Source organism: Amphiprion ocellaris, chromosome 4 (genome assembly GCF_022539595.1).
Source record: "Amphiprion ocellaris isolate individual 3 ecotype Okinawa chromosome 4, ASM2253959v1, whole genome shotgun sequence".
Taxonomy (NCBI): Eukaryota; Metazoa; Chordata; class Actinopteri; family Pomacentridae; genus Amphiprion; species Amphiprion ocellaris.
This window is the reverse complement of record NC_072769.1, coordinates 16,884,392-16,911,377: the sequence shown is the minus strand read 5'-3', so window position 1 is coordinate 16,911,377 and position 26,986 is coordinate 16,884,392. Positions and strand designations below refer to the sequence as shown.

The window sequence follows — 26,986 nt, the reverse complement described above, 5'->3', positions numbered from 1 at the left end:
AAAAAACTGTGAAGTAATTGGGCCTTTCCATGTGTTTCTCCAGGTGCATGATGGGTTTCCACTGCGGCTGTGGAAAGTGACTGTGGAGATTCCTGCAAGTCCTGAGGAGGTTTTGACGCGGGTGCTGCGAGAGCAGGGACACTGGGACGAGGACCTGCTCGAGAGCCGAGTCGTGGAGACGCTCGACGAGAGGACAGAGGTCTACCAGTATGTCAGGAACACCATGGCTCCACATCCCACCAGAGATCACCTGGTGCTCAGGTAAATCATTTTCCTTCTCCTCATCCATCTTTTTCACTTCTGTCTTTGTCTCCACCTATTCTGCAGTTTTACTGCTCTAATGTTGTTCCTAATCCACTCTCTGTTTGCACTTTCTACCAGGACATGGGTAACAGACCTGCCAAAGGGAGCGTGTGCTCTTGTGTGTACATCTGTGGACCATGAAGGGGTGCTGGTGGTGGGTGTCCGAGCCAATGTCCTCACTTCACGCTACTACATAGAGCCCTGTGGAGCCAACAAGTCCAGACTCACGCACATTTCTAGAATCGACTGCAGGTGAGTGGATTATTTACAGGCTAAAAACAAAGTGGGGATTAAATTAATCCTGTGAGCTAACAACACGTCACTTTCTTCTTTTTCAGGGGTCGTTTCCCAGAGTGGTACAATAAACTGTATGGACACTTGTGTGCTGCTGAGGTGGCGCGGATACGAGACTCTTTCTCCGTGCCCATGGACAAATGAGAAGGCAATTTCTTGGAATGAAAGGATTCATTCCTTCAGAGGGTAGATGCGATCCACGCCTCATTATGCTCACATTTAAAGGACAAACCCTGGATCCTGGATTGAAGGACTCTTCGTGCCCTACATCAGCACAGATGTTGCGCTTAAATCTGTTTGGGGCATTCAGTGTGCTGCCGAAAGAACTCGTCACACAAACATGTTTCTTGGCCAGAGGACAGGATGTTGCTGATACAGGATGTGTGATTTAAACTTTATCCAAAGGGTGCTATTGCTTCTGAGAAGCAAGGGGGATTCAATGTGTGAGTGTGAGTGCGTAGCAACAAACGGTTAATACATATACTGGTTTCCAGTCGCAGAATAATGTGTACATATAGTATTTCATTCACACAGTAATGGTTGGTGTCCATCTTGTGTTACCTCTGTTTCTTTTTCTGTTACAGCAAAGCACAGGGGGAATAGTAGACATTATTATGGTCAGCTGACTGATGAATCTAAGGGTGAAGAAAGATGTGAAAGTGCTGGTAATATGCAGACTGAGTGGAGACAATAGACAAGATATTGTGAGATGACAGGTGGCAGATAGCACAGAGGGCTTTAGTGTTTCGAGGTAGAGACAGATGAGTGCTGGTGGCTGGCTCACCAAAAAGAAAGGAACGATCAAAGAAAGAACCTCATTTACTAACATACAAATGGATGTCTCTTCATTCCCTCAAGGCGAATTTGATTCACTTAGTCTAGATGTATCGTGAGCTTCATATGAAAGCTATTTTTGTTTCTGAAGATACTCTGGCAAGATTAGTGTCTATGTTAGTAATGCAGCCACAATGAGAGGTCACGCACAAGTCACATGCAAACAAATTATAACCTAAGACCAACAGATTTAATGGACCAAATAAAGGAAAAAAAAATGAAAGAAGTACTTTCCCCTTACTGAGCTTTTTCTCACTATTGCAGTGTTAGAGATTGTTTTGTTTAGAGCACAGCACAATTCACAGTTTTTGAAATTGTTGTCGACCAGGCATCACTTGTATACTTTAGAAATTAAAAAAATATAGAGAGAGATTTTATAATTGCTTTGATGTACATGAGAACAGAAAACAATGCACTGTTCTAACGCAACACAAACCTCTAGCTAGTCCTCTCAGCAAAGATGAAAAGAAAACAGGAAAATGGGCCTTTTATAAAGGTGGAGATTTTACAGGTTTTACTGTAAAGAAGAGGGCAGATTGAATGTGTGATTTTAAAAGGAAGGAAAAATATTGTTGCGTAAGCTTCTCTCTGTACTGTCTTGTGTTTTAAAAAAAGAAATTAGAGATTTGGGTCCTCATAACGGTTGACCTTTTTTCATAAAACGCTTTGATCTGAGGGTGCATTGTTCATGTTGAGTTGTATGATTAATTCACTAAGCCATTGGTCATATCATAGTTGTTTGTACTTAATAACGGTGTCTTTGCCAAATAATAACGCATGACAATGACAGTTAATTTAAAGCAAATGTATTTATACCTCAGATATATGTTTGTTTTGTATCATACCATTTTATTTTATTTTATTGTACATGTTAAGCTTTGTGTTTCAGAAATGAAAAAATGTTTTATCTTTTTTATTAATATTATTTCTGTACAGGTTAATCAAAGTGCACTATTAAATGTATTAAAAATAATAATTGCATGTCCTGAGACTTACATATTAGTGGTTTCACTGGGAGGCCACACTATATATGCCTTTTCAGACCAAAAATTTGTAGCTTTGTTCTGGTTTTGCTCCTCAAATCCCATTTAATCTCTGCAATCACTTGTTTACATTACAGTTTGTTCCAAGTAATTACACCTTCTCAGATCCAGACTCTGCTTTTCCCTCATATCCACGTCTCTGTGTCTTGTCTTCATTCCACGCTAGTAATTCCATGATTAGGCGGGCAAGGCTTGGTAGATGGTGATCTCACTTCTTGTCTTGTTTCTTACATAACAGTTTCATACAACAATGGGGTCTGTTGTACCACAGCTGGCCTGGTCTAGACAAGGCAGACTCAACATGGAGAAAGGCAGTCATGCGGCAAAGAAGACGGGGTTCCAGGGGTCAGAGCGGGGGCTAATGTACCTCTTTATGTTTTTAATCAGTCGACAAAGTTAGAAGTGGCAGGAAAAAATGTCTTTCCCTCATGTTCTACATGTTTTGTTCATGCTTTGCTCCTGTCCAAACATTGGAATTATTATGATCTGTAATCCTGGACTGTGTATTTCCACAGCTCAAGGACAAGTTCTTTCCATACAGTGTGAGAGCAGAAACAAGTCTGAACTCGACTGCGAACCCACAGCCAAGACAATGCATTTACATTTTCTCCTGGCATACTCACTCACTCACTTTTTTTCTACGAGTGCACCAAAGAGCCTCTGACGGGGTCAAACACACGTCCTTGTTTGAATAACATAAACCGCCACAAGCAAAATCTGTCTCTTTCTCTCTGTTCATTTTCTCTTGTGTGTACGTGTGTTTGCTTGCATACTCCGATACTTGTGTATGTGATTTTCCTGAGAACCCAAACACCTCTGCGAGATTATGCAGGGCCAGATAAGACTGACCAACAGTCAGCACCAGAGCTGCATTCCTGCACCGCTGTTTGAGAATCAACCAAGGTTTCCCACCATTGATAAATGAATATGAACGTGTGCATTCATCAGTGTTGTTCCTCCAGTTTGTCAAGCATTAATCAGTCGAGTCGAAGCGTACGTCCACATCTGTCTGGACTTACACTATAGTTAGTATAAGTTTGGGATCACCCAGACAATTTCGTGTTTTTCATGAAAACTCACACTATTCGTGTGCTAACATAACTGCACAAAGGTCTTCTAATCATCAATTAGCCTTTCAATACTATTAGCTAACACAATGTAGCATTAGAACACAGGAGTGATGGTTGCTGGAAATGTTCCTCTGTACCTCTATGGAGATATTCCATTAAAAATCAGCTGTTTCCAGCTAGAATAGTCATTTACCACATTAACAATGTCTAGACTGTATTTCTGATTAGATAAATGTTACCTTCATTGGAAAAAAAAATACTTTTCTTTCAAAAATAAGGACATTCCTAAGTGACGCCAAACTTTTAAACAGTAGTGTATATATGTAGCAGAGACTAAAAAGTGTGTAATTTCAATAAGAGAAACAAAAAACTGAATTTTCCTTGTCTATGTTCACGTTTGGCCGATAAACCTCATTCTGTAAATAAAACATGAAGCCATGACAGTCGACAATGTCACGAATATGAATGTTGCTCAAAAGACTCTACATGTTCTAAAACTAGGATGTTTCACTCAAATCTTCAACCTGTCAGCTCCAAAGATATGTGGGGATTCAATCTTACAGTCACCATGTGGTCACCAGCTCCAAGGGAGTTGGAGTTATTGCGTTGCATAATGCAACTAACTAACTGGTTACTTTATTAGGTACACCTTGCTACTAAATGGTTGGACCCAATTTTTCCTTCAGAACCTCCTTAACTTTTCATGGCATACTTTCAACAAGATGTTGGAAACATTCCTCAGAGATTTTGGTCCATACTGACATGAGAGCATCATGCAGTTGCTGCAGATTTGTTGGCTGCTCATCCATGATGTCAATATCCTGTTCCACCACATCCCAAAGGTTATATTGGATTGAGATCTGGTGACTGTGGAGGCCGTTGGAGTACAGTGAACTCATTGTCACGTTCAAGAAAGCAATTTGAGATGATTTGAGCTTTGTGACATGGTACATTGTCCTGCTGGAAGTAGCCATCAGAAGATGGTCCACTGTGGTCATAAAGGGATGGATAAGGTCAGCAACAATACTCAAGTAGGCTGTGGCATTTAAACGATGCTCAGTTGGTACTAAGGGAGCCAAAGCATGCCAAGAAAATATCCCCTACACCATTACACCACCACCAGCCTGAACCGTAGGCAGGATGGATGCTTTCATGTTGTTTATGTCAAATTTTGATCATCTGAATGTTGCAGCTGAAATGCAGACTCATCAGACCAGGCAATGTTTTTCTAATCTTCTATTGTCCAGTTTTGGTGAGTCTGTGTGAATTGTAGCCTCAGTTTCCTGTTCTTAGCTGACAGGAGTGGCACCTGGTGTGGTCTTTTGCTGCTGTAGCTCATCTTCTTCATGGTTGTTGTGTGTTCAGTGATGGTATTCTGCATTCTTTGCTTGTAACCAGTGGTTATTTGAGTTACTGTTGCCTTTCTATCATCTCCAACCAGTCTGCCCATTCTCCTCTGACCTCTCACATCAACAAGGCATTTTCATCCACACAACTGCCGCTCATTGGACATTTTGTCTTTTTGGGACCATTCTTTGTAAACCCCAGAGATGGTTGTGTGTGAAAATCCCTGTAGATCAGCAGTTTCTGAACTGCTCAGACCAGCCCGTCTGGCACCAAGAACCATGCCACATTCAAGTCACTTCAATCCCCTTTCTTCCCCATTTTGATGCTGGGATTGAACTTCAGGAGGTTGTCTTGACCACGTCTACATGCTTAAATGCATTGAGTTGTGACTATATGATTGGCTGATTAGCTAATTGTGTTAACAGGCCATTGAACAGGTGTATCTAATAAAGTGGCCGGTGAGTGTAAATGCCATCACTTTATCCCATTATACCTCTGTGTGAAATGTTGTTATAATTAGCTCATGAATTCTTGAGTTATGGCCAAAAACCCTTGAGTTCACTGTGACCTTTGGCCACCAAATTTCAATCTGTTCGTCCCTGAACCCAAGAGGAAGTCTGTGCCAGATGTAATAAATTCCCTCCAGGCGTTCCTGAAATATCACACGAATGGAACAGAATGCTTGGTGGAGACATAATTGTACTTATTTCAGAAGTAATTAATGAAGTAGAAAACTCCACGTTTGTTTTACTTCTGAAACAGATAATATCAGGACAGACTGTTTTTGTCTTTCAGATAAATGATAGAAATGTTGCTGCAGGATTGATAGCAGACTGAGGGACAATATAATTATCTAACCACACAAACCATCAACGTCTCTGCATGTACTTGAATATATTAATTTGTCTTCACTGCATTTAGTCAGTACTATATAGGCAAACCTGCTTATTACAGATGTATTTGAAGTTTTTCTCCCAGCTTCAACACCAACACGATCAGAGAATAGAAATCCCACAAATATCGGAGTAGCTGTTGGTCACGTGTCTCCACGTGGACTTGAATGTTCTGATGGATCACTTGTAGTGCTGTTGTGGCAACAGAAATGGTATGTCATCGAGATAAGGCCATATTTTAAGAGTCAACACGGAAAACAAAGAGTGTTTAGTCACATGGTGTTTCTACAGTTGACCTCATCATTCCTCCACATATCTGGATATTTCAGAAATTCCAGAGGCAGGAAGCAAAGTTTATGAGCAGAGAAAAACAGATCTGGCGGTTTGTCAAAAAAAAAAAAAAATCAGGATGTTGTGCCTCAGTGTATGAACCTGCAAACACAAACACACATTCATACAGAATGACATGCAACTTTCACAGTAATAGCAGAGTCACATGTGGCAGGGTTCGATCCAACAGCCACTGAGATGGTGTCCCAGTCCTGATATGGCTGTTGGTTGGTCATATTTGTGTGCACGTGTGCGACAGAGAGGGAAAAAGAAAGAAAGATGTGTCAGGACAGTCACAGAAACAAAGGGGAAAAGATTTCCGTACTACATTATCAGTGGAGACACAAACTGCATGAACAGTTTTACTGAAGCAGATGAGCAAGATTTAAAAACTGGCATGACTAAGGTTGATGAAGAGTCAACTCATGTTTTGAGGTATTGTGGTATTATGTGTGTGCGTTTTTTCTCTCAGTTGATGAATCCTCAACATTTTAAGCTGCACCTTTTCAGCTCTGGGTTCCAGATGTTCTGTCGTCCTTTAGATATTTCTTGTTCAACCTGTGTGACACACAGTAGCTGAAGGTTTGGGACACATCCACTTTGGGCAAACATGAGGCGTGATGGAGGTGGTTGGAAGTCAGTTTATGTTTTACACAGTTCAACACTGCCCTCTAGAGGCTGTTAATGATATATTTGGTATAATATGTATCTACGGTACAGGAGGCTGTAGTTTCAAGACTGCACTTGTAAGACCACACCCTCAGGACCCTTGTTTTCACAACAACTCCATTGACTAAACTGGATGATAACTACTCACATTCCACATACTACTTTCTGTCTGAGAACACACAGTTTCAAAGGTTTATCTCACCCAGATATTACCTTCAAATTGACAAGTTTTAAAGATTTATTCCACCTAAAATGCTAGTTTCTGTCTTGCAATTTATACTAGTTGTCAACAGTTGCATGTTGAGTGGATTGTGTAGTCAGCATGATTAGGTCAATATCAGGTAAAATGAAGCAATTATACACTGCCTGCCCCCCCCAAAAAGTCGCCACTGGGATTTAACTATGCAAATAAGTAAGAGCCTTCCATTGGATAATTACTGCAGTGATTGATATGTTTCAGATGCAACAACTTATTTAACCCTAGATGATGCAGTGAGGAGCTTCTCATTTCTTAAACAACCATGTTGGAAGACATATCCTGTGGTCATAGAAAGGATGTTAATCTGTCTCAGAAGGGTCAAATTATTGGCCTGCATCAAGCAAAGAAAACAACTAAGGAGATTTCTGAAAATTGGGTTAAGAACCGTCCAACACATTATTAAAACCTGAAGGATTGTGGTGAACCATCATCTTCAAGGAGCAAAAGTGGTCAGAACAAGCTCTTAGATGATCGTAGGAAATCAACAGTAGAACTCACAGCTATGTTTAATAGTGATAGATTGGTAGAAAATGAATGCAACTCTGGACAGAAACAAATGCTGTGACATTACACAAGCTTATCAAAATGATGCCACAGCGAATGTGTGTTGTTTTCAAAGCTAAAGGTGGTCCAATATATATTAGAGTGTGCAATTTTTTTGTTGGACAATGTATGTTCTGCGGCCACAAGTTCTCAGATATTTGAGAGGTTGAAGAAAGGCAAAGCACAACCCCTCTTTGGCAAGCTATCTATAACTTTGCTGTCCAACTGAAGACATCAGATTAGTTTAAAAAATTTGTAAAAAGCTCTTAATATTCATGCTGTAATTGTCATGCATCTTGGCCAGAAATGCTTCAGTAGCTTACCTGTTACATGTCTTAGTTACCCAGTTCACTAGATAGTAAAGGTCCTAGAAATACAGCCTCCTCTGCTGCAGACACATGCTACTGTGCTTTTGTTCTGCCTGGGTTTACTTGCTATTACACACATCAGTTCAACATGATATGCACCAATCATATTGTCTGTGCAAAATACATACCAAGTTTATTCTACAGGTTACATATTCCTGTTAAACACAAGCTTTGGCACCAATTCAAATGAAGGTCCTCCAAATGTCCACAGAGCTGCTGAGTTAATGATAGAAACATATGAGTGATACAAACCAGGTAATAAGTTTCCAGCTCATGTGATCCCTGAGTCTCATCTCATTTTTGGTTTTCAGCTTTTACTAACATCTGTATGAAAGATTTTTTTTTTTTCCCCACATTGTGGTTTTGCATGGAAACAAAAGTGTAAAGCGGTATTGTATTTGTACATGTATTCATTTTTGATGTTTTTTATCAAACATTTCTTCCTCATAAATAATTTAAAACCATTTTGAAAAGCTCTCTTTGCATGTTTCCACTTGAGTAATGACACATTTTGACCACTAGATGCCAGTCTCCCTCCACAATACACAAATCTCCATTAAAGTTTCTCCAAACCATTGTAACTGCGCATACATCAAGAAATGAATGGATGGATTTTATTGTTGCAGAAATTTTTCTCTCTCAGGGTGTAAGTTTATATGTAGTTCCTATAGTTTCTGAAAGTTTATTTGTTCTCAAATACAAATTTAGAACAAAAAAAACTATATAAATGAAACTTAACTGAACAAAACAATCATTTCTCCTCACAGAACAATATAGGTCCCCAAGCCTCAACCCGGACATTATTAAAGCTAAAAAGTATGAGATATACGTACATTTATTAACATAATATTAGCAGAAAAAGTTTTGATGTTTTACAAAATTGTTTTGCTGTCATTTTGCTGATTTTGTTATTTATTTGATGTGATTTGTTCATTATGGCACTGTTTTGTAGCATTTCTTTTACATTTTTATTTCCCTTTTCTGCATGGGTAGTTTGATACCAGAACAATCCTAAAATTCTTCAAAGTGTGACAAAAAGTCCATCATGTGCAGACCATATCACCAGAACCACTGATAATTTCAAATTAGTTGCAAGAGGACAGGAGGTCATTCTGCTCAGTGCTTAATATAGTGTTATTGCCATCCAATAGTGTTGAATCATTTCACATTGTATATGAATTCATTATTAGTCTTTCCATTGAAGGGCTGTTTAAATTAAATGACATTTAGCTTAAAAATATAGGTATTGCCATGACTACAGGAGGAAATGTAAAAATTATATGTGACCTCTGCCTGCTTGGTGGATTGATTAGACACTCATGTGGTCTTGGAAAGTCATTTGCTTTTGAAAATGTCTCTTTCTTTCTTTCTTTCTTTCTGTCTTTCTTTCTTTCTGTTTTACATGCTCCTAACTGAAGGCTTCAGGAGATGACAGTTGGGGCAACATGTTGCGACATCTGCAGAGAATAACTCTTCTGTCAAGCAACACCAGGTTTGAAAAGGCTGGACTCTATTTATGCCAGGAGTAATAAAAAAAACCCTGAATCATCTGTTTTGTACTACTATATATATATGTATATACAGTGGAGGATCTTACTTCTAAACAAAAAATAAGCAGTGAAACAAAAGCCAGTTTAAAATCAAGAACAGATTATTTGGGTCCATGCTTCATGCTCCATGTGATCAGCACAATGCTGACGGACAAATATATACACACAGTTGACTCTGACGAGTCACAAATACCAGTTCATCACTGATCTATTTGAGGCCCACATGAGTGTTCCATTTATCTTTAGGTGAGAATGGCATTTGCCCATATTTCTCATGCAGGTTAAGCACGAAATTAAAGAATTCAGAACAAAATTGCATGCAAGGCTACTAATCAACTTTGCAGATATATAATTTTGTGCAGAACAATTGTCATAAGTTACATACAGCCAACTGCTTTTTTATTTACAACTTTGCAAATGTTGCACGTCTGGTGTAATTCTGGTTCAATTCTGCTGCTACAATTCTGTTTGTGTGTGTGTGTATCAAGTTTTTTCTATAATTGTTATACATTTTTACATCCTTCCAACACCACTAGCTAACACAATGTAGCATTAGAACACAGGAGTGATGGTTGCTGGAAATGTTCCTCTGTACCCCTATGTAGATATTCCATTAAAAATCAGCAGTTTCCAGCTAGAATAGTCATTTACCACATTAACAATGTCTAGACTGTATTTCTGATTAATTTAATGTTATCTTCATTGGAAAAAAATAAAATGCTTTTCTTTCAAAATTAAGGACATTTCTAAGTGACCCCAAACTTCTGAATGGTAGTAATACACTGCCTGTCCAAAAATAAGTCGCCACCTGGATTTAACTAAGCAAATAGGTAAGAGCCTACCATTGGATAATTACTGCAGTGATGAATATGTTTCAGCTGTCAACAGCTTATTTAACCCTAGCTGATGCAGTGAGGAGCTTCTCATTTCTTAAACAACCATTTTGGAAGACATATCCTGTGGTCATAGAAAGGATGTTAATCTGTTTGAGAAGGGTCAATATAGTGGCCTGCATCAAAGAAAGAAAACAACTAGATTTCTGAAACTAATAAAATCAGGTTAAGAACTGTCCAACGCATTATTAAAACCTGAAGGATAGTAGTGAACCATCATCTTCGAGGAGCAAATGTGGTCGGTCATGTGGTCTGATGAGTCCAGATTTACCCTGTTCCAAAAATGATGGGTGCATCAGGGTAAGAAGAGAGGAGGATGAAGTGATGCACTCATCATGTCTAGTGTCTACCAGCCTGTGGGGGTTTAGAGTTATGATCTGGGGTTGGTCAGGTTCAGCAACGTTATGTTCCCAAAGAATGAGGTCAGCTGACTACCTGAATATACTGAATGACCAGATCTTTCCATCTGTGGAGTTTTTCTTCCCTTTTCTTCCCTTTCTTCCCTGGTGGTTGTTTTTTTTTGCCTGGCAGTGTATTTTGCACTTGACTTTCCTCATATGCAGATCTTGCACATAAGGGGAAAGTCAAGTACATTTTCATTAAAAATTGTATAAGGAGAATAAAACAAATTCTAATCTAGTTTTTTTTTAGGTTATGCAAAATAACACAAAAACGGTAGTAAACAAATAGTTATTGTTCAACCAACGGGTTTAACTTGAAGCATAAGAAACAGACAGTGACAGATAGTGGCATTAAAAAACGGGGGAAGATTAAATAAGTAACATAAAATGTAAACATGGGGTCGCGTTACAAAATCGTGTTACACAAGCACTTACAGATGAGATTTCTGTGTAAGTTTACGAACAGCTTTCAAAAATGGGTGGGTTTGGGGAGGGGGACAACTGTAGAAAAGACTGCGTTTTGTTGTGTTAAAGAGTCTGCGCGGACTTTAGGGTATCACAAGTTCAAACGGGAGCACTAGGATCTGGCACAGTCAGTCAACTTCACTGCGTCTCTTCCGCAGTTATGAAACTTTCAAGCGCAGGTTTTGTAACAGACGAATTCTGACCAATCACGGCCCGAGTCTGCCAATCACGTGACCGTGCTTTTTTATGTAACAAACGGGTACCTATAGGAAAGTCTGTTCATTACACGGCCAAGGACCGCGGCCGCTGTAGAAATGTATAGCTACGCAAACAGACGAAAACTAAAATATTCATAACACACGCTTTATTTTGACGCCACAATGTCGCTCCGACCGCATGTGGAGGACGCCCCGGAGGAGAGTAGCGCCTTCTTCATCGGCGCCGACTGGGAGAACGTCTGTGAAGAGAAGGACGAGGACCACCATCAACTTATACTACAGAAAGCCAACGCGTTAGCATCTAAAAACTGCCTCAAAGAAGCCATTGACTGGTTCTCGGTGGCTATGCGGTATTCTCCCGTGCGGCCGGAACAACTTAGCACTTTTGTGGATTGTATCCTTCGCAACTTTAAGAGGAAAGCTGCCGGGCCCGGGGAGGTGTCGGGCCGGAGCCGGGAGGCGGAGGACAGCTCCGGGGACGACGTGTTTGACTGCCCCAACTGTCATAGCTTTCTGGGTGAACCTGTCACCGTGGCTTGCGGACATTCGTACTGTAAAAGGTGTCACCAACGGCGGCTGTTCTCCAAGTGCAGGCTGTGCAGTGAACCCATGAGGGGCGAGGAGAAGCCGAATGTGATTCTGTGCGGACTTTTAGACAAATGGTTCCCGGACGAGCTGAAAAAGTCGAAAACATTAAGTGAGGTGGACTCGCTGTGTAGGAGAAAACACTACCGGGAAGCCGTGTCACTAGCGAGCGATGTTATTCAGTCAGGTGAGTGTTGTTAACGCATTCATGTTGCCGGGAGAGGCGTGTCTGCTGCGCATCCTCACTGAGCATGACAGGAACACGGTGTGTTTTTGAAACGTTACTGAAGCGAATACGGTGTGAAAATCATAGAAATACGCGAGAGACTGTTGCAGTCTGTATTGTCAGTGCATATAGAGGGGATAACTAGGGTTAGTTCTACTGACCAACATTTTGAAAGCCGTGACCATTAACGTGTCGTACTGGTGCCAGTCTCCTCCCATTGGCTGCTGCCCTTGGTGGGTCCCGCTTACGAAATTTCACCATCGGAGCATGCGCGGTCGCTGCAGGTTACATAACACGGGTCGTGACACACAGGGCTAGGTTTTGTAACTTATCACCGGGGTGGTGGTGGAGGGGCACGACAATTTTGTGATTGTTGTAGCTGTTACGAATCACCGTTTCATAAATGATGCAAAAGAGACTGAACAAACGATTTGTGGTTTAATTTAAGGGGCCCAGAAAGGCCGGTTGTTAACATAATCAGTCACCAAGCTAGCTTTTGCAACGTTATGCAATGAAAACAAAATTCAACTACAGTGCTTCTGCTCAGCTGTATGTGCAAGCTTTGCATGTGCAGAAATGAATATTGACAGGAAAGCCCAGTGTGGGTGAAGTGAGATGAGTAATGCTCCCTTTGACCATCAGAAAAGTCCTTGAGGAACCCACGGATGTTCCAGTGGAGTTGGAAACTGAATGCATGTTCACTGAGCAACTCATGTATTGTTGCTATCATGTGGCTGTCTTCTTGGAAATAGAGAGTAAAAATACAAGTGTAAATTGCATGGTGCACTGTGGGTATTACACTACCCTTCAAGAAGAGTAAGGCTTAATATTTTTTTGTTTACGTCATGACCAGTAAATCCCAAATGATCTGCAATCAAGAACCATGGTGTATTCCTTTTAATCATTATGTCATTCTAGTGCACCTCGTGCCTTAAAATGGCTTAATAGTCTATGAATAGGTCTGGAATATAGTTCTGAAACTTGAAGTGATACAATGACTGATGTAACCTGCTGTGTCCCTATTGACCTACTTTACTCAAAGTAAAGTACCAGTCAAATTTCTAGATATTAAGTGAAAAACTTAACATAAACTATTGTATTGGAAGAACTCCAATGACTCTGACTTGAAAGCATAAGTCAAAATATCAGTAAATACAAAATTTGTTACTTTTTCAAGTCAACCGATAGTTTAATAGATCTTTAATCCCATACGTTATACTTTTCAACCCTTTAAATGATCAATGTGGAGTACTGCGCTCTCTGAGTGCTTTTCTAGTTACAATTGTCATTAGTTGCTGCCCCAGTGTACTTCCTGGCAAAAGTCAGATTTTTAATTGGAATTCTTTTTCTCTACTTTGACAAAGGGCAGATTGATTGCTGGAATTTTGTTTAAACAAAACATTTATTATCAAAATGTGAAGACATAGGTGCCTGGATAGCTCAGCTGGCTGGGCGGGTGACCCACAAATAGGGGCTATAGTCCCCAATGCAGTGGTCATGGGTTTGAATCCAGCTCATGGCAATTTACTGCAAGTCATTCCCCCACTCTTCTACCCATGTTTCCTGTCTCTCTCTCTCACTGTCCTATCCAATAACGGCAAAAATGCCTAAAAAATATTTTTTTTGTGAAGACATGTCCTCCTGTGTTCCTGTGTTGTGTCTCAAGTGGACTCACAATGCTAGTGAGCAGCAGTAAAGCGTGTAAATTGAAGGCCACATGAAGATAACTGGTATCTCAGTCTCTGACAAGAGAGGCTGTCACTTGACATTGGGTTGGGGATACAGACAGATACCAGTGAAGGACTGATGCAGTCATACTACCAGCTTTCGCCAGCAGTAGCCCACAGCACTGCAGATAACGCTAGAAGCAGAACAGAGTTCCAGACATTTGTGGATGTTTCACTGATGCTATGATGACTAGACAAACTATCGGTGCTAGTGTTCACATGAGCATAAATCAGAAATTTAAAGGTAATACATCACTGCGATTGATGGGATGCAGTATACTGAAAAATTACAACTCAGTCCATGGAGACATTTAGACTGATTGCACTTTTGGTGGAATGTGGGTCAACTTAGCATATTATCAGAATTTCTTAGTCATCAGTCTGAGGACAGATTGTTTAGAAGGACTTGGAGCAGTTCACAACAGATAATTGTAATTTGATGAATGGCTAATGTCTGGTTTTAATGCAGCCTCCATCCATAGTAATGTATGGTCATCATCATCATTTCTGTATTTTCAAACAATTTAGTCATTTGTTTTGGTGTTTTTTTTCTAAATGTAATGTAATATGTCTGCCTATATGTGACATCAAGTTCCAGTTAAAGCATGTGTCAGGATTTTAACATCTTCTGCCTTTGAATCTAAACTACACTTAGGAAAATAAATATATTATTTATCACATATATTATCTTATATTTTACACAGTTTGCAGAGAGTTCATTCACACAGTTAATATATAGTTTTGGCAGTATCGCGGTGTTATATAACGCAAGACTTGCAGTAAACACGGTATCTGTACAACTACAAAAGGTCATAGGTTTGCACAGTAAATTAAAGACTATTTAGTATTTACATGATTGTTATGGTATTACTTATGCTGTGCTTGATATTATCCAACAACTGAATGACTTGAATGCTGTGGTTTTCAGTGTCAAAAAGAAAATGTTTAGGTTTATTTTTAAAAATAAATACAAAAGCAAACAATTTCCTTGAACTAATAACAGCTTTTTCCTTCTCCATTTCCTCATGTCCCATACAGATCCAGATAGGACAGTGGTGGCGCGACTGTCTCGAGCAGAGGCCTACATGGCTCTGAAACAGTATCGTCTGGCTTTGGAGGACACAGAATTCTGTCCCAGGTCCAGCTGTTCTGCTGAAGTAGGTCACTCTCATGCTACAGTTATTTGTCACTCAGTGGTAATAATAGAAACAAAATGAAGTTAATAATATCAATAAACTGTATCTTTACAGCAGTGATCGAACCAGGATTACACCCACAATTAGACATTAAAAAGGACAAATGTTACAAAAATTCAAGACAGTATTGAACATTTTGTCGATGATTTCACCAAACTCAGTGCCAGACAACTTGTTGGCGATGTCGGCAGGCTGTGTACGTATGTTCACACACCTGCCTTCCACTGACTAGAGTCTGTTCAATCTCTCACTCAGTCTGTTCTGATGTATTGGTCAGCCAACCAACGGTGTGTTTTAGCTTTGCTGCCATCAAAGCCACAGAGGAGGAACACCTCATTTGTTGTGTCAGTTGATTATAGTTACAAGTTGATTGCCTGTAAATTGTAGGCCAGTTTACAGATGCCATATTTATTTAGTCTTTTACTTTGTTATAGAATAAAACTGTTTTAAGGTTTAATTTGAATTCATGACTTGGCAAATGAATTCACAAACATACTTTGTGTTGATTCTGTTTGTTTTTTTACGAGACATATATTCAGTAACCTCCAGCTCTTTTTAGTGCTGCACAAAAGTGCTTCTCTTAGGATAAATATGTTACAAAAGAGTGTCATGACTAATGAATGTTTTCTAAGCTTTAACTTAGAATGTAGTGATTAAGGTCAAATCCATTAATGACTATTGCATCACAAACAGGAGGTCAAATGTCCATGCTGTAGCCTCGACTATAATATTTGTTTGTTGTCTAATGTAGATTGTTGCTGATTCATTAATTTCACCTTTATTAATGTTTCTGAAGTTTAATGTGAATTCTGTGTGGCTGCTTGAGCGTTAGTTTTATGACCGCCTTTTTAAAATTTGCATGCTAATCTTTTACATTTACCATGAACAGCAGTTTAAAGAACAGCCCATAAGAGTGTAAACATCAATGCTGATACAGAGATATAATATCTGTTTCTTCTTTGTGTCCTTTCAGGCTTTGTTTAGGAAAGCTATGGTGCTTCATGAGATGGGTCAAGTGGACGAGTCTCTCCAAGCCTTTCTGCACTGCCTGGCTGTTGATGAGGATTTCCCCTGTGCTAAGAGACAAGTGGAAAAGGTGAGAGAGCAAGGATTATGGTCCTGTCAGTAATAGAGATGAAATGGCAGACTGTGTCGTCATCCTGAAGGCAGTTGGTTGAGGTCACATAGTGTTTATGCAAGTAAGCTGTTAGGAGCTAGCCTCAATACTTAAAAGGGAAAGTGGAGTTCCTACTGTTGCATAATTGCTTCTAGGAGTCAGCTCACAGGAGTGTCCCACTTCTTTGACTGCATAGCTGGGAACACAAGCTTCTTCTGTTATGATTTATTGGACAAAGCTATTTCTTATGTTTTTACATCTAGCAGCTGCTGTTATGCAACATTGGTCTCTTATCATGCATGGGCTGTTAAAAGCTCATTAAAGATGGTTTACTACATAAACCATTTACCTGAAAACATGGTAGATATACTGCATTTCAAAAAGCATCTTTCTGAAACTACCACTTGTGCTGCTGTGGTTTGAATAGGATTTACATTGCATATTGTTTATTTTAAATGGCCATAATATTCTGGTCATTTATAATGACCTTTTCAAAGTGTAAAAAAAGCAAAAGAATAAATGTCTAGTCAGTCAAATAGTTGCTTGAAAGGAACAAAAAATGAATATTTGTAAATACTAAGCTTTTGCTTGTAATGCTTTGCTCAAGTTTTGTTTGACAGGGAGAAACGCAAAATGGATTCACATGAGACTTATTGTTTCATGTTTTGGTTAACTCTAAAGATGTTAGTCACTTATTACAGTTTACAGACAAAACTAAAAAAGATCAATTCTGCAAGGTCCCAGAACTGGGAACAGGCTGTGTCTGCCAGTGGTACATTCATAAGTAGGACATCTAGTACTACTGTGATGGGCACTTGTTGTGCTTCATTAGTGTTGTATCAGATTTTGGAGAGTTGCATTTCAGCTACAGCTACAGTATCATCAACGCTTAGTACAAAATGTTGTATACACTCACAGTTATATTTCTGATTTGACAGAAGTAAAAATGTAAAATTTTGCATGGGTTTTTTCAAAACTCGTTCTTGCCTAGTGATGGGGTGAAGGAGACTTGTGTTAAAATTTTTCTTCTCAAGTGTCTGTTATCTATAGATGCTGAGGTTGTTTATTTCTGCCTTACAGAAGTGCAGCTTTTACTGACTAATTTCAACAATGCTTTTTAGGGGAAAATTATAAAAAAAAAATTCTAGGACATAAAGGTTTAATCTGTTGTAAGATTAATATGAAAACGCTTTTTTGCTTGTTAGGTGGTCATTTGTTTTCTGTTCACCAATTAATTTACCTCATGTATTTAAAATTGGAAAGAATGGTATTCATGGAAAAGACTTAGAAATCTGGAACTTTGATACACAGAGAAGAGTTTTTTGAGGTAAAGTTAATGCCTTTAAAGAACATATATCAGAATTAGTACTTGCATTTTCTATGCCATTGGTTTTTCTTGGATCAATTGTCAGGGAATTAAACAAGTTGTTTGTAGGTCAGGTCTTGTGACTCTGCCTGTAATGACATTAGTACCCCTTAAAAGACAGAGTGCAATGCTGTAGTTATGCAAGTGACGCTCGCTCAAATATTCTGGGGGAGAAAAAAAATTGTTGCCATCTTTTTTTTGATGAAACTGTCTCCTATTCAGTTGTAAATCATAAGTGTTTGTTCAGGCCTATCTAAATCATCTGTCTATAAGGTTTTCACTTGGTTAAAAGTGTGCAGAATTGATTAGACTTGTTGTTCGGGGTTGCTGCATGTGTTGGCATCTTGTCTAAATTCCTTATCCTTCCCATCTGGAAAGAGCCACTCAGACTATACATCAATCTTCAACAGTGTGGGAGCCAGACAGCGTGCATCAGTAGACCGTCAAATCAAGTTTGTGCAGCCTGTGATCTCACTTACAGTGTGAACAGCTTCCAAAGCCGTGAAAACAGCAAATTAATGAAAAGAACAATGAGAGCCTCTATCCTTGTGTTCCTCACAAAGATATGTCAGAGCATTGAAATGATACAGAGTTGAAATAAGAGTTAAAATTCAGAAATAGAAATGCTGCAAGAATGATTCTAAAATCTGCACATTTCTGACCAGGACAGCAACAGCTTCATCACTGACCTCATCATCTCTTACACATGATTTCTCTTCAGAAAGACTCTATGATGTAGACTGATATGATGTAAAAAAATCTGTAGTTTTAGAGAAAAATAGGAAAGACAGGTGATAAGCTAAACATGTTTAAAATGATCTGTAATTAAGAGACCAAAGTTTAGACCCTTAAGTTTAACTGAAACCTAACTAAACTGAACCTAACTGAAATAATATGTATTCTGAACATGCCCCTAGACAAATCTGTGAACAACTTACAGTATTCTGAAGGTAAATCTTTTGTCAATAGCTCCATTGTGCAGAGTGAACAAAAAGTCTATTTTTCCCTCGCTACACTGTGTTTTAAACCTTGAGTTCTCTGTATATCATTTCTAGCCTCTTGCCTCTTAAACACATGTGAAGGGCAGATTTTTGCCACTCAGATGTGAAGACTTTTTATCAACGTTTGCACATGCCAATATACATCAACTACAATTTATGCTAATATTGGTAGCTGTAGATGTCTTCTGTACATCAAAGTTTACTGTATGTGATATAAATATGTACTTTGGAGCCGTTGTCTGGTGTGTAGATTGAATCTTATGTTACAACAAGACTCTCTGGTTTGGATTTATGAATATATACTATAAATACAGGACACCAACATCCACTTTAACACTAACTGACCCTTTCTAAATCCACTTAGCCATTGTGGCACTCAGGATTCTTAGTATTATAGGATTGGATTTACTCTTAAATGGTTTTTTTTTGGTTTTTTTTGGGTTTTTTTTTGCAGATCTTGTGTGACCTACTCTCTCCGGCTGATGAGAATGTCAAGGTGGGCCTAAGGGAAACGACGCAAAACACATTGCCTCACTTGCGCAGTAAAGTCCTTGAGGCTGATGCCCAAGTTCAACCCCAGAGCCCGGTCCAAAGACAACACCAACACCAGGCCCGTGCTGCCTCTGCACACTATCTGGACAACCAGGAGGTACTAACACATTTAGTAATTATACTGACAGAGATTGATCGAGTGCACTTATTGCCACATCAATTAAGAACCCACAATCATCTTTTCATCCCATGTCTTCTGTCATTATCCAGAAACGCTGGGAAAGTCTGGAGCGTCCTGGTCTGACCCGAGCTTTTTCGCTACGAGTGCACAGCTCTAGTGGTGGTGAGGGGCTTAAGAGAGTTTGCTCTGCTCCTCAACTAGGGGACCAAGACAAGGGCAGTTTACTGAAGAGGAAGCTGTCAGTGTCAGACACTGAACCCTGTGTCGTTTCAAGTGGAAGTAGCAAGTATAAAAAAGGTGAATTTCCATATTACTTTCTGTTTCTCTTACTTTTTATTGTTTTAATTTCCAACCTTGATCAGTGGTCTTCTAAATTCTAAAATACTTTCTTTCTCTGGCTGACTAAAGGTGTGGCAAAAGGCTCCAAACAACAGAACACCAAATCTAAAACCAGCAGAAATGTTCCTAAAAATCTGCTGGACCCCAATGACTTGGAGTGTTCTCTCTGCATGAGGTAAGGACACAATAGCATTCCAATTGTACACATTACACATCTACTTCCAGCTCAAGTCAGTACTTGGCAATATGACTCAACAGCTAGGCTGCTGACATCGAGAACAACCAGCTGATTGTTTGTTTTTTCTGGTAAATACAGATTATTTTATGAGCCTGTGACGGCACCATGTGGCCACACCTTCTGTAAAAACTGCCTGGAACGCTGCTTGGACCACACACCCCAGTGTCCCCTCTGTAAAGAGAGTCTGAAAGAGGTGAGGAACCAATGTAGCATGCCTTAATTCTGTCTATCAGTCTTCTTATTTTCTCTAACTACCATTATACTAAATAAAAATATGTGTTCCTTACTTCTTGTTTGAATTATTAACTCATGTCCTGCTCTCACCAGTATCTAGCATGTAGGAAGTACATGGTGACTACTGTCTTGGACACACTGATCAAACAGTATTTGAGTCAGGAATATGCAGAGAGAACTAAAACTCATCTGGAGGAGACCAGAGAGCTTTCCGAGTAAGCAGCCTTATCATGTGTTTCAATGTGATGCTCGTTATCAAATGCTGCTGTATGCCAAAGATTCAAAGAGGTTTTAACAGCTTCTGTCTTTGTTTCCTCCTCTGTAGCCTGACGAAGAATGTGCCTATCTTTGTGTGTACCATGGCTTATCCCACTGTGCCTTGTCCTCTGCATGTCTTTGAGCCACGTTACCGCCTCATGATTCGCCGCTGCATGGACACGGGCACGCGGCAGTTTGGGATGTGCATCAGTGACTCCCAGAAGGGGTAAGAACATGAGCGCAGGCAGTATGACATTATATGAATTACTTTACAGATGACTTTACACGTCAGTCTTTAGTTATGAAAGCAGTTGCTTACAGTCTTCATGAATGTTCTGGGCATGACTTTTAGCTCTCACCGCATGCATAAGTACATGTAATTCATTATGTAAGGCCGATGAGGTGTTGCCACATTTCTAAATAAATCGCTGTATTCCTTCTGGCAGGTTTGTGGATTATGGCTGCATGCTGATCATTAGGAGTGTCCATTTCCTCCCTGATGGACGTTCAGTAGTGGACACGATCGGAGGAAAACGCTTCCGGGTCCTGTCTCGAGGAATGAAAGATGGTTACAGCACTGCTGACATTGAGCATTTGGAGGATAGCAGGGTAAGAACCACAATGTCCATCATTTAAAAGATGTCAGTCACTCATAATAGTCCTGTTGTCCAAATTTTGATACGGGGTGTCTAATACATATTTATTATGGCTGGGACTTTAACTCGTTAATTCCGATTAATTAATTACAGAAAAAATAACGCGTTTAATCGCACCTTTCTCAATTTCCTATTTTCTGGCACACTGGTAACACTGATGCACACTCCAGCTCAGTAGGTGGCGGTAATGAACCTAAAGTGTGTTTGCCAGCCACGAAGAAAATGCACAGGACGCAATGAGTGACATTAGCACACAAGAAAGTTTGGTGAACAGTGAAGGAAGACGAGACTGCATTGAGCTTGTTGGGCGGAAAGTTTTCTTTTAAATAACTTCCCAATGGCAGCTTGGATAAAAGTGTGGTTGTGTGCAAACTGTGCTACAAAGACTTTTCTTATCACAGCAACCCTTCAGGCTGACGGTATCACCTCAATGCAAAACATGTTGCTGTTAGCACCAGAGCTAACATTAGCTACAACAGTCCTGGTACCAGCTAATGGTGTAGCCAGCCCAAAATAAATCACTTTTCAAGACACTGAAAGTGCTTGAGTTTACACAAAATCTTAAAATAGTAGCTATAATTGCACTTTGAGTTTGCAGTAATCTGTAGGGCTGAACAGCAGTTTCTGAGCTCCAGATATTCGGCCCCGAATAATGACGAATATCCGAATATACGGTTCGCTGAGGAAGGAGCTGAATATTCGGCTCGGTTCGTAATGTCCGACGGGGGATGGAGAGGGGCAAGGTGAATATTAGGATCTATTTATATCGTAACCTCTGACAGGGGGACACATCTGGCGAATTGATGAGATGAATACCGATCGCACGACATTGTCCAACGGGGGGGACAGAGGGATCCAAATATTCGGATCTCAAAATAAATATTTGGATACCACCATCACGACCGAATATTCAGATATTCGGGTCCAGCCCTAGTAATCTGTGAATGTAGTAGTCGGATGAAAAATGCAGATAAATATGAATGAAACAAACATTTTTGTTGTTTAAGTTCTCGTATATGTCTATTCATCGATTCAGTCATCAACCAACATTTATTTGAACTGAAAAACTTTGGTTATTGTGTCAAATATTGCTATTTGACAAAAATTTGATGAATCACGATTAATCAATTACACAGCCTCTAATTAATTAGATTACTTTTTTTAATCATGTCCCACCACTGTGTGTGTGTGTGTATGTGTGTGTGTGTGTGTGTGTGTACGTATGTATGTGTATATATATATGCATATGTGCATCTTCATGTATCGTCCAGCCAATCCAAAATTTACTGTTGTATTAAATGACTGACTTGCCTGTTAGGTGGAGGACAGCAATGAACTCGAGAGACTACAAGAACTGCATGATGCTGTGTATGAACAGGCCCGGGTTTGGTTCCAGAACCTCAAGGTCCACTTCCACAACCAGATCCTGCTGCACTTTGGACCAATGCCAGACCGAGAAGCTGACATCCAGGTACAACTCAGACTCAGAGATTTGACTGTCACTGCCCGGAATAAATAACGTCTTAGATTCCAAAATACCTTCAATTCCACCACAAATATTATATATTTTTTATTTATTTAGGCTTTATTTATACAGGTAATCTCCATTGAGACACTGGGTCTCATTCTCAAGATAGACCTGTCCTCAAATAACATAACAAGACAACATTGAGTCACTGACAAACAACACTACTAGACAATACAATAATACAATATAACACTGAGTTCCAAAACTGAATTACAAAGCTCCAAGCAATGAAGTTATTTGCACTGATCTCTGAGTTTGTTGAGCTAGAAACAGTGTATTTGTTGTTTGCATTTAGCCGCAGCAACTACAGTGGTCAGACAAAAAAATTGCTGATGTATAGGAGTGCAGAAAAGGCTGGCCTTGCGATGGCGTTATTAGTAATACTGTACATTATGAACAGTGTGCAAAACTGTAATGCAGAACTCATTTAGAATTAGTGAACCCGAAAATAATACCTAAGCTTCTGTTGAAGTGCTGACTCCCCAGAATAGAAACTGTGATGAGAAAAACTGTAGTAGTTTGTTGGGATCACTTTGTAAAAATACTGCACAGCACGGACACGGATTATTATTATTATTATTATTATTATCAGAAGTGGTATCTGCTGAACTCAACAAAAGCAGTCATTTTCTTTAAAGAGTGCAGGTTTTGCAAAGCTTTTTATCACTTGAACCGACAGTGCAAACCATGTTGAATGCTTGGTGTAAAATTGGATCATCTCATGACACACTTGCCTTTTTGGGAGCACACATTGCCATGGATTCACCTGCCTTAGAGATCTTAATACCGGAAAGCACTTGTGTGTGCTCAGCTGTAGCTCTGGCTTGCAGCCTGTAGCACTGAAACGGATTATAGTTTAGGATAACCACAGGGCAGAGTCTATTGACAATATAGGCTAAAGAGCTTAATGGGGGCTTCATACCTAATCCCCCTGGCCCTGTTGCGTCAGAACAGCGTCATGAATAGAATCCCCTACTCTACTACGTGTACACACACTAAAAAAACAAGACAGAGACCACAGTTTTTGCTGCTGTTATGTCATTTCTGACAAGGGAAATGCTTTGCTTAATGGCCAGGGTGGTCAGGGCACTTGTCTTACAGTGAAATGTAGCACAGATGTAGTAAACATCACTCACCTCAAATCCTTCAAAGTGTTAAGTACATTTTATAACTGGCTCAGGCTCTCTGACTTGAAGAAAATGGGATTTTTTTTTTAGCTGTGTTACTCAGATGTAGTGATGAATTCCTTGTAACTCTAAAAGGTCATTTATGTTTCAACTCATTCCGGTGTCGTAAGACTAAGTACTTCATTTAATTATCAGTCATGTAACAGGAAGTACTTGGGTATTAAAAATTAATATTGGAAAGCTAGAACTCGGAAGCAGCTAGAGACTTGTATGAATGTTGAATGTACTAGGGCTAACTTGATGCTGGATAAAGCTGCATTTTAAAATCTATATTTGTGTTTTTTATTAGCAGATTGGTTTGAAAAGGTGTCATGGATGAATGGTTTTCATTACATATCTGACAAATCACAGCTAAAGATGGCAGAAGAACAGCAAAGCCTCTAACATGGTCAATATCAGTGGCACAAAGCTCTGCACGGCAGTTACACGGGAGCTATTACTGGTACTGATTGCTGGCGTACTGATCCCCGCTTTTTGCCGTGAGATGCTTTTTACGTTACGGAACATTGATTTCATCTTATATGGTGGCACAGGTAGGGTAAGAGAGAGAGAGAGAGAGATAAATGTTTCTCAGAACCAAAAAATGTCAAATATATTTAATATTTCTACAATTTAAACTATAAAATATTATTTTTTTTATGAAGATGGACTACCAGTGCTCGTTTTTGTGTTTTGAGTTCTTAGATACACAAAGTTTTTACTGTCTTGTGTCTCCTGCTGGGTGTTTTCTTTACTCCTCTTTAATTTAATTCACTCTTTCCTTTTTGTTAGGCTATTATTAGTTACTGTTAGTTTTCACAGACCGTTGAAAATAGTCTGGTCTTGGACCAGACAGGATTATCAGATTGACCTATTCAGAAATGTTTTGGGCAGTAATCAGATGCACAAACATCTTTAGTTTGAATATCACAGAATAAAAATATGGGTTTGGAGATAAATTGTAGTTTGTCAAAGCAGTTTACACTCTTCTTCCTTCCTTTCCAGGCAACTCCAAATGGTCCAGCCTGCTGCTGGTGGCTGCTGGCTGTTCTACCTATTGACCCTCGGTACCAGCTCTCTGTCCTCTCCATGACCAGCCTCAAAGAACGCCTGGTGAAGATCCAGCAGATCCTCACATATCTGCAGAGCATCCCCAACAACTAGAGCTTCCCCACAACCAACGTCCTTCGGACTGTGAAGTCACATTTAAGAAACAATTTCTATCAACATCCCACCAATCGTTGTTTCTACTGATAGCTGATCCGGTTATTTTTCTTTTTACGGCCTCAAGACCCCAAAATATACAGTTATGTCTTTAAAACATACAAAAGATTACTGCAAAGCACCAACATCCTGACCTGTGGATCATTAAAACCAGATTTATGGCCAAACCACCTCAGGGATACCTGCAGTGATACATTTTTTTTTTTTTTTTTGTCATTATTAAAAATAATTTTTTAAGAAGAGAGAGATATTATAGCACTATTTTCTCTTGCTCTTGTTCTTAATGCAGTTAATTTTCAAGAGAACTTCCTGAATGATTGTTGAGAAATTAGAAGAGCGGTTGCAATTACACTTGGTAATGTTTTGTTGATACTATTGAGAATGACAAAGAGTAGTGTCTCTTAACAATCACTTTTTAGTGTCACTATTTTCTGATTCATACGAATGGAACTGGGGTGAAATGAGTTGAATCTGTTTCTGTTTTTGTATCATATCTGGTGAGACCAGTGGAAGGAAGTATTCTGGTTTTGTCTGCTGGCCGTAAGACTTGTTCATATGTTTATATAGGGGAGAAATGGAGCGATTCTGTGAAATGAAATCCTAAATGCTGAAAGTCCAAAAAGGAAAAGCAAGATAATAACTACACTAATTCTACAGCCTTTAACAGACACGGATAGATGCTTGAAGATGTCATCCAGTCGAGTTTAGAGGAACCATGTGAATAGAAAAATGCAAAACCAAGTGCAACTACAGGCTGGTTTAAGTGTATCAAACATTGATGAAAGTATTATTCTCGTCTGAGCATCAAGTTTTCTTCCTACTGACTTTTCTTTTCAGTTATTCACCACCCACAAGTTCCATCTCTGCCACTACTGAGTGTCAAAGGACTTTGAAAGAAAGAGATGATCTGTGTTTGCTTCCATCTTTTTTACTTTTGAGTTTCTTCTTGGTTCTCATGCAAAGGTTTTCCGCTTTGTTCTTCCTAACATGAGTTTAGAGGAACCTGTGGCCAATAAACTCATTGTTTTTCTGTCTTTCAACACTTCTTCCTATGATGGCCCCAGGGTCGACCCTGTCTTCTCTTCTCTTGTTGGCTCACACTGTATCTTACCTTTATCTCGTCTGTAACTTGTCTCTCCTGAAAACCAAAAAATCTGCTTCCCATTGAGTTCATTGGAACGGGATTAATTTATCAGTAAAAAAAACATGTTTGTACATTCTGACCTTGAGTTTGTGTTAGATAATATAAGTGGGTCTTGCAATATAATGACAAATCAAAACCAGAAAAAATGGCATGTATACAGCAAATGGGTTAGCATCATTCTTCATTACAAGCTGCTCTCTGTTTGCTTGGAGGAGAGAGGACGGTACCTGCAGCATTTCAGTCAGGTGGCTGCATTTGCCTTACACCATTTTGCATTGTGAGTTTATTAACGCGATGCATTTGCTCGGTTACCATTCCCTTTTTTCGCCATAGCATGAAGTATGTTTTAATTGTATTTTTTTCCCGTTATTTTAAGCTACCATGTGTTCATATCTGTAAGAAATTGGAAAAAAAAAAAACTCGTCGAGACTTCTTTGTAAGTTGTATGTAAACCATTTGTACAAAGGCTTTTTGGGCATATCTTTCTTTTTGCTCAAATGTTTTAAGTTATCGATTTTCAATTAAAAAATGCACTTTTTTTCAATATCAGCGTCAAGGTTGACTTTTTTTAAACCTTACTTTGAAGCCCTTCCGAAGTGGCTTAAAATTTTCAGTATCTCTTTGTATTATCAATCTGCATGAGTAAAGATGCAACAACAAAGTTTAAAAAAAAATAAATAAAATAAAATAAAATAAAATAAAATAAATATATATATATATTTACAGTGTGCTGATTCGGTCTGATCATTTTGGATTTGAGTAATCAAATGAAAATGTCTCACCAGATAGTTCAAATTCTAAGTTATGGTAATGCAAAATATTACCTGT

The 26,986-nt window shown here is 39.2% G+C and overlaps 2 protein-coding genes across 4 annotated transcripts in view; both read left to right on the top strand.

Annotated features, from left to right (window-relative positions):
* The window catches only part of dlc1 (DLC1 Rho GTPase activating protein), an 83,126-nt gene extending 80,518 nt beyond the window's left edge, over positions 1–2,608 (top strand). For all 3 annotated transcript variants that reach the window (XM_023290340.3, XM_035957297.2, XM_023290342.3), the window contains 3 exons: positions 44–261; positions 382–555; positions 642–2,608. In XM_023290340.3, the coding sequence (XP_023146108.2) occupies positions 44–261; positions 382–555; positions 642–741 (492 nt within the window). In that variant the 3' untranslated portion in view covers positions 742–2,608. The remainder of the gene's footprint in view (positions 1–43; positions 262–381; positions 556–641) is intronic.
* An 8,909-nt stretch (positions 2,609–11,517) lies between these two features.
* lonrf1l (LON peptidase N-terminal domain and ring finger 1, like) lies at positions 11,518–26,702 on the top strand. The gene is made up of 12 exons (XM_023290358.3): positions 11,518–12,252; positions 15,057–15,175; positions 16,188–16,310; positions 19,153–19,347; positions 19,461–19,668; positions 19,780–19,885; positions 20,027–20,141; positions 20,276–20,397; positions 20,508–20,666; positions 20,887–21,049; positions 22,415–22,567; positions 24,796–26,702. Exons 1-12 carry the CDS (start codon positions 11,643–11,645, stop codon positions 24,952–24,954), a joined length of 2,232 nt encoding a protein of 743 aa, XP_023146126.1. The 5' UTR covers positions 11,518–11,642; the 3' UTR covers positions 24,955–26,702.
* The last annotated feature ends 284 nt before the right edge of the window (positions 26,703–26,986 follow it).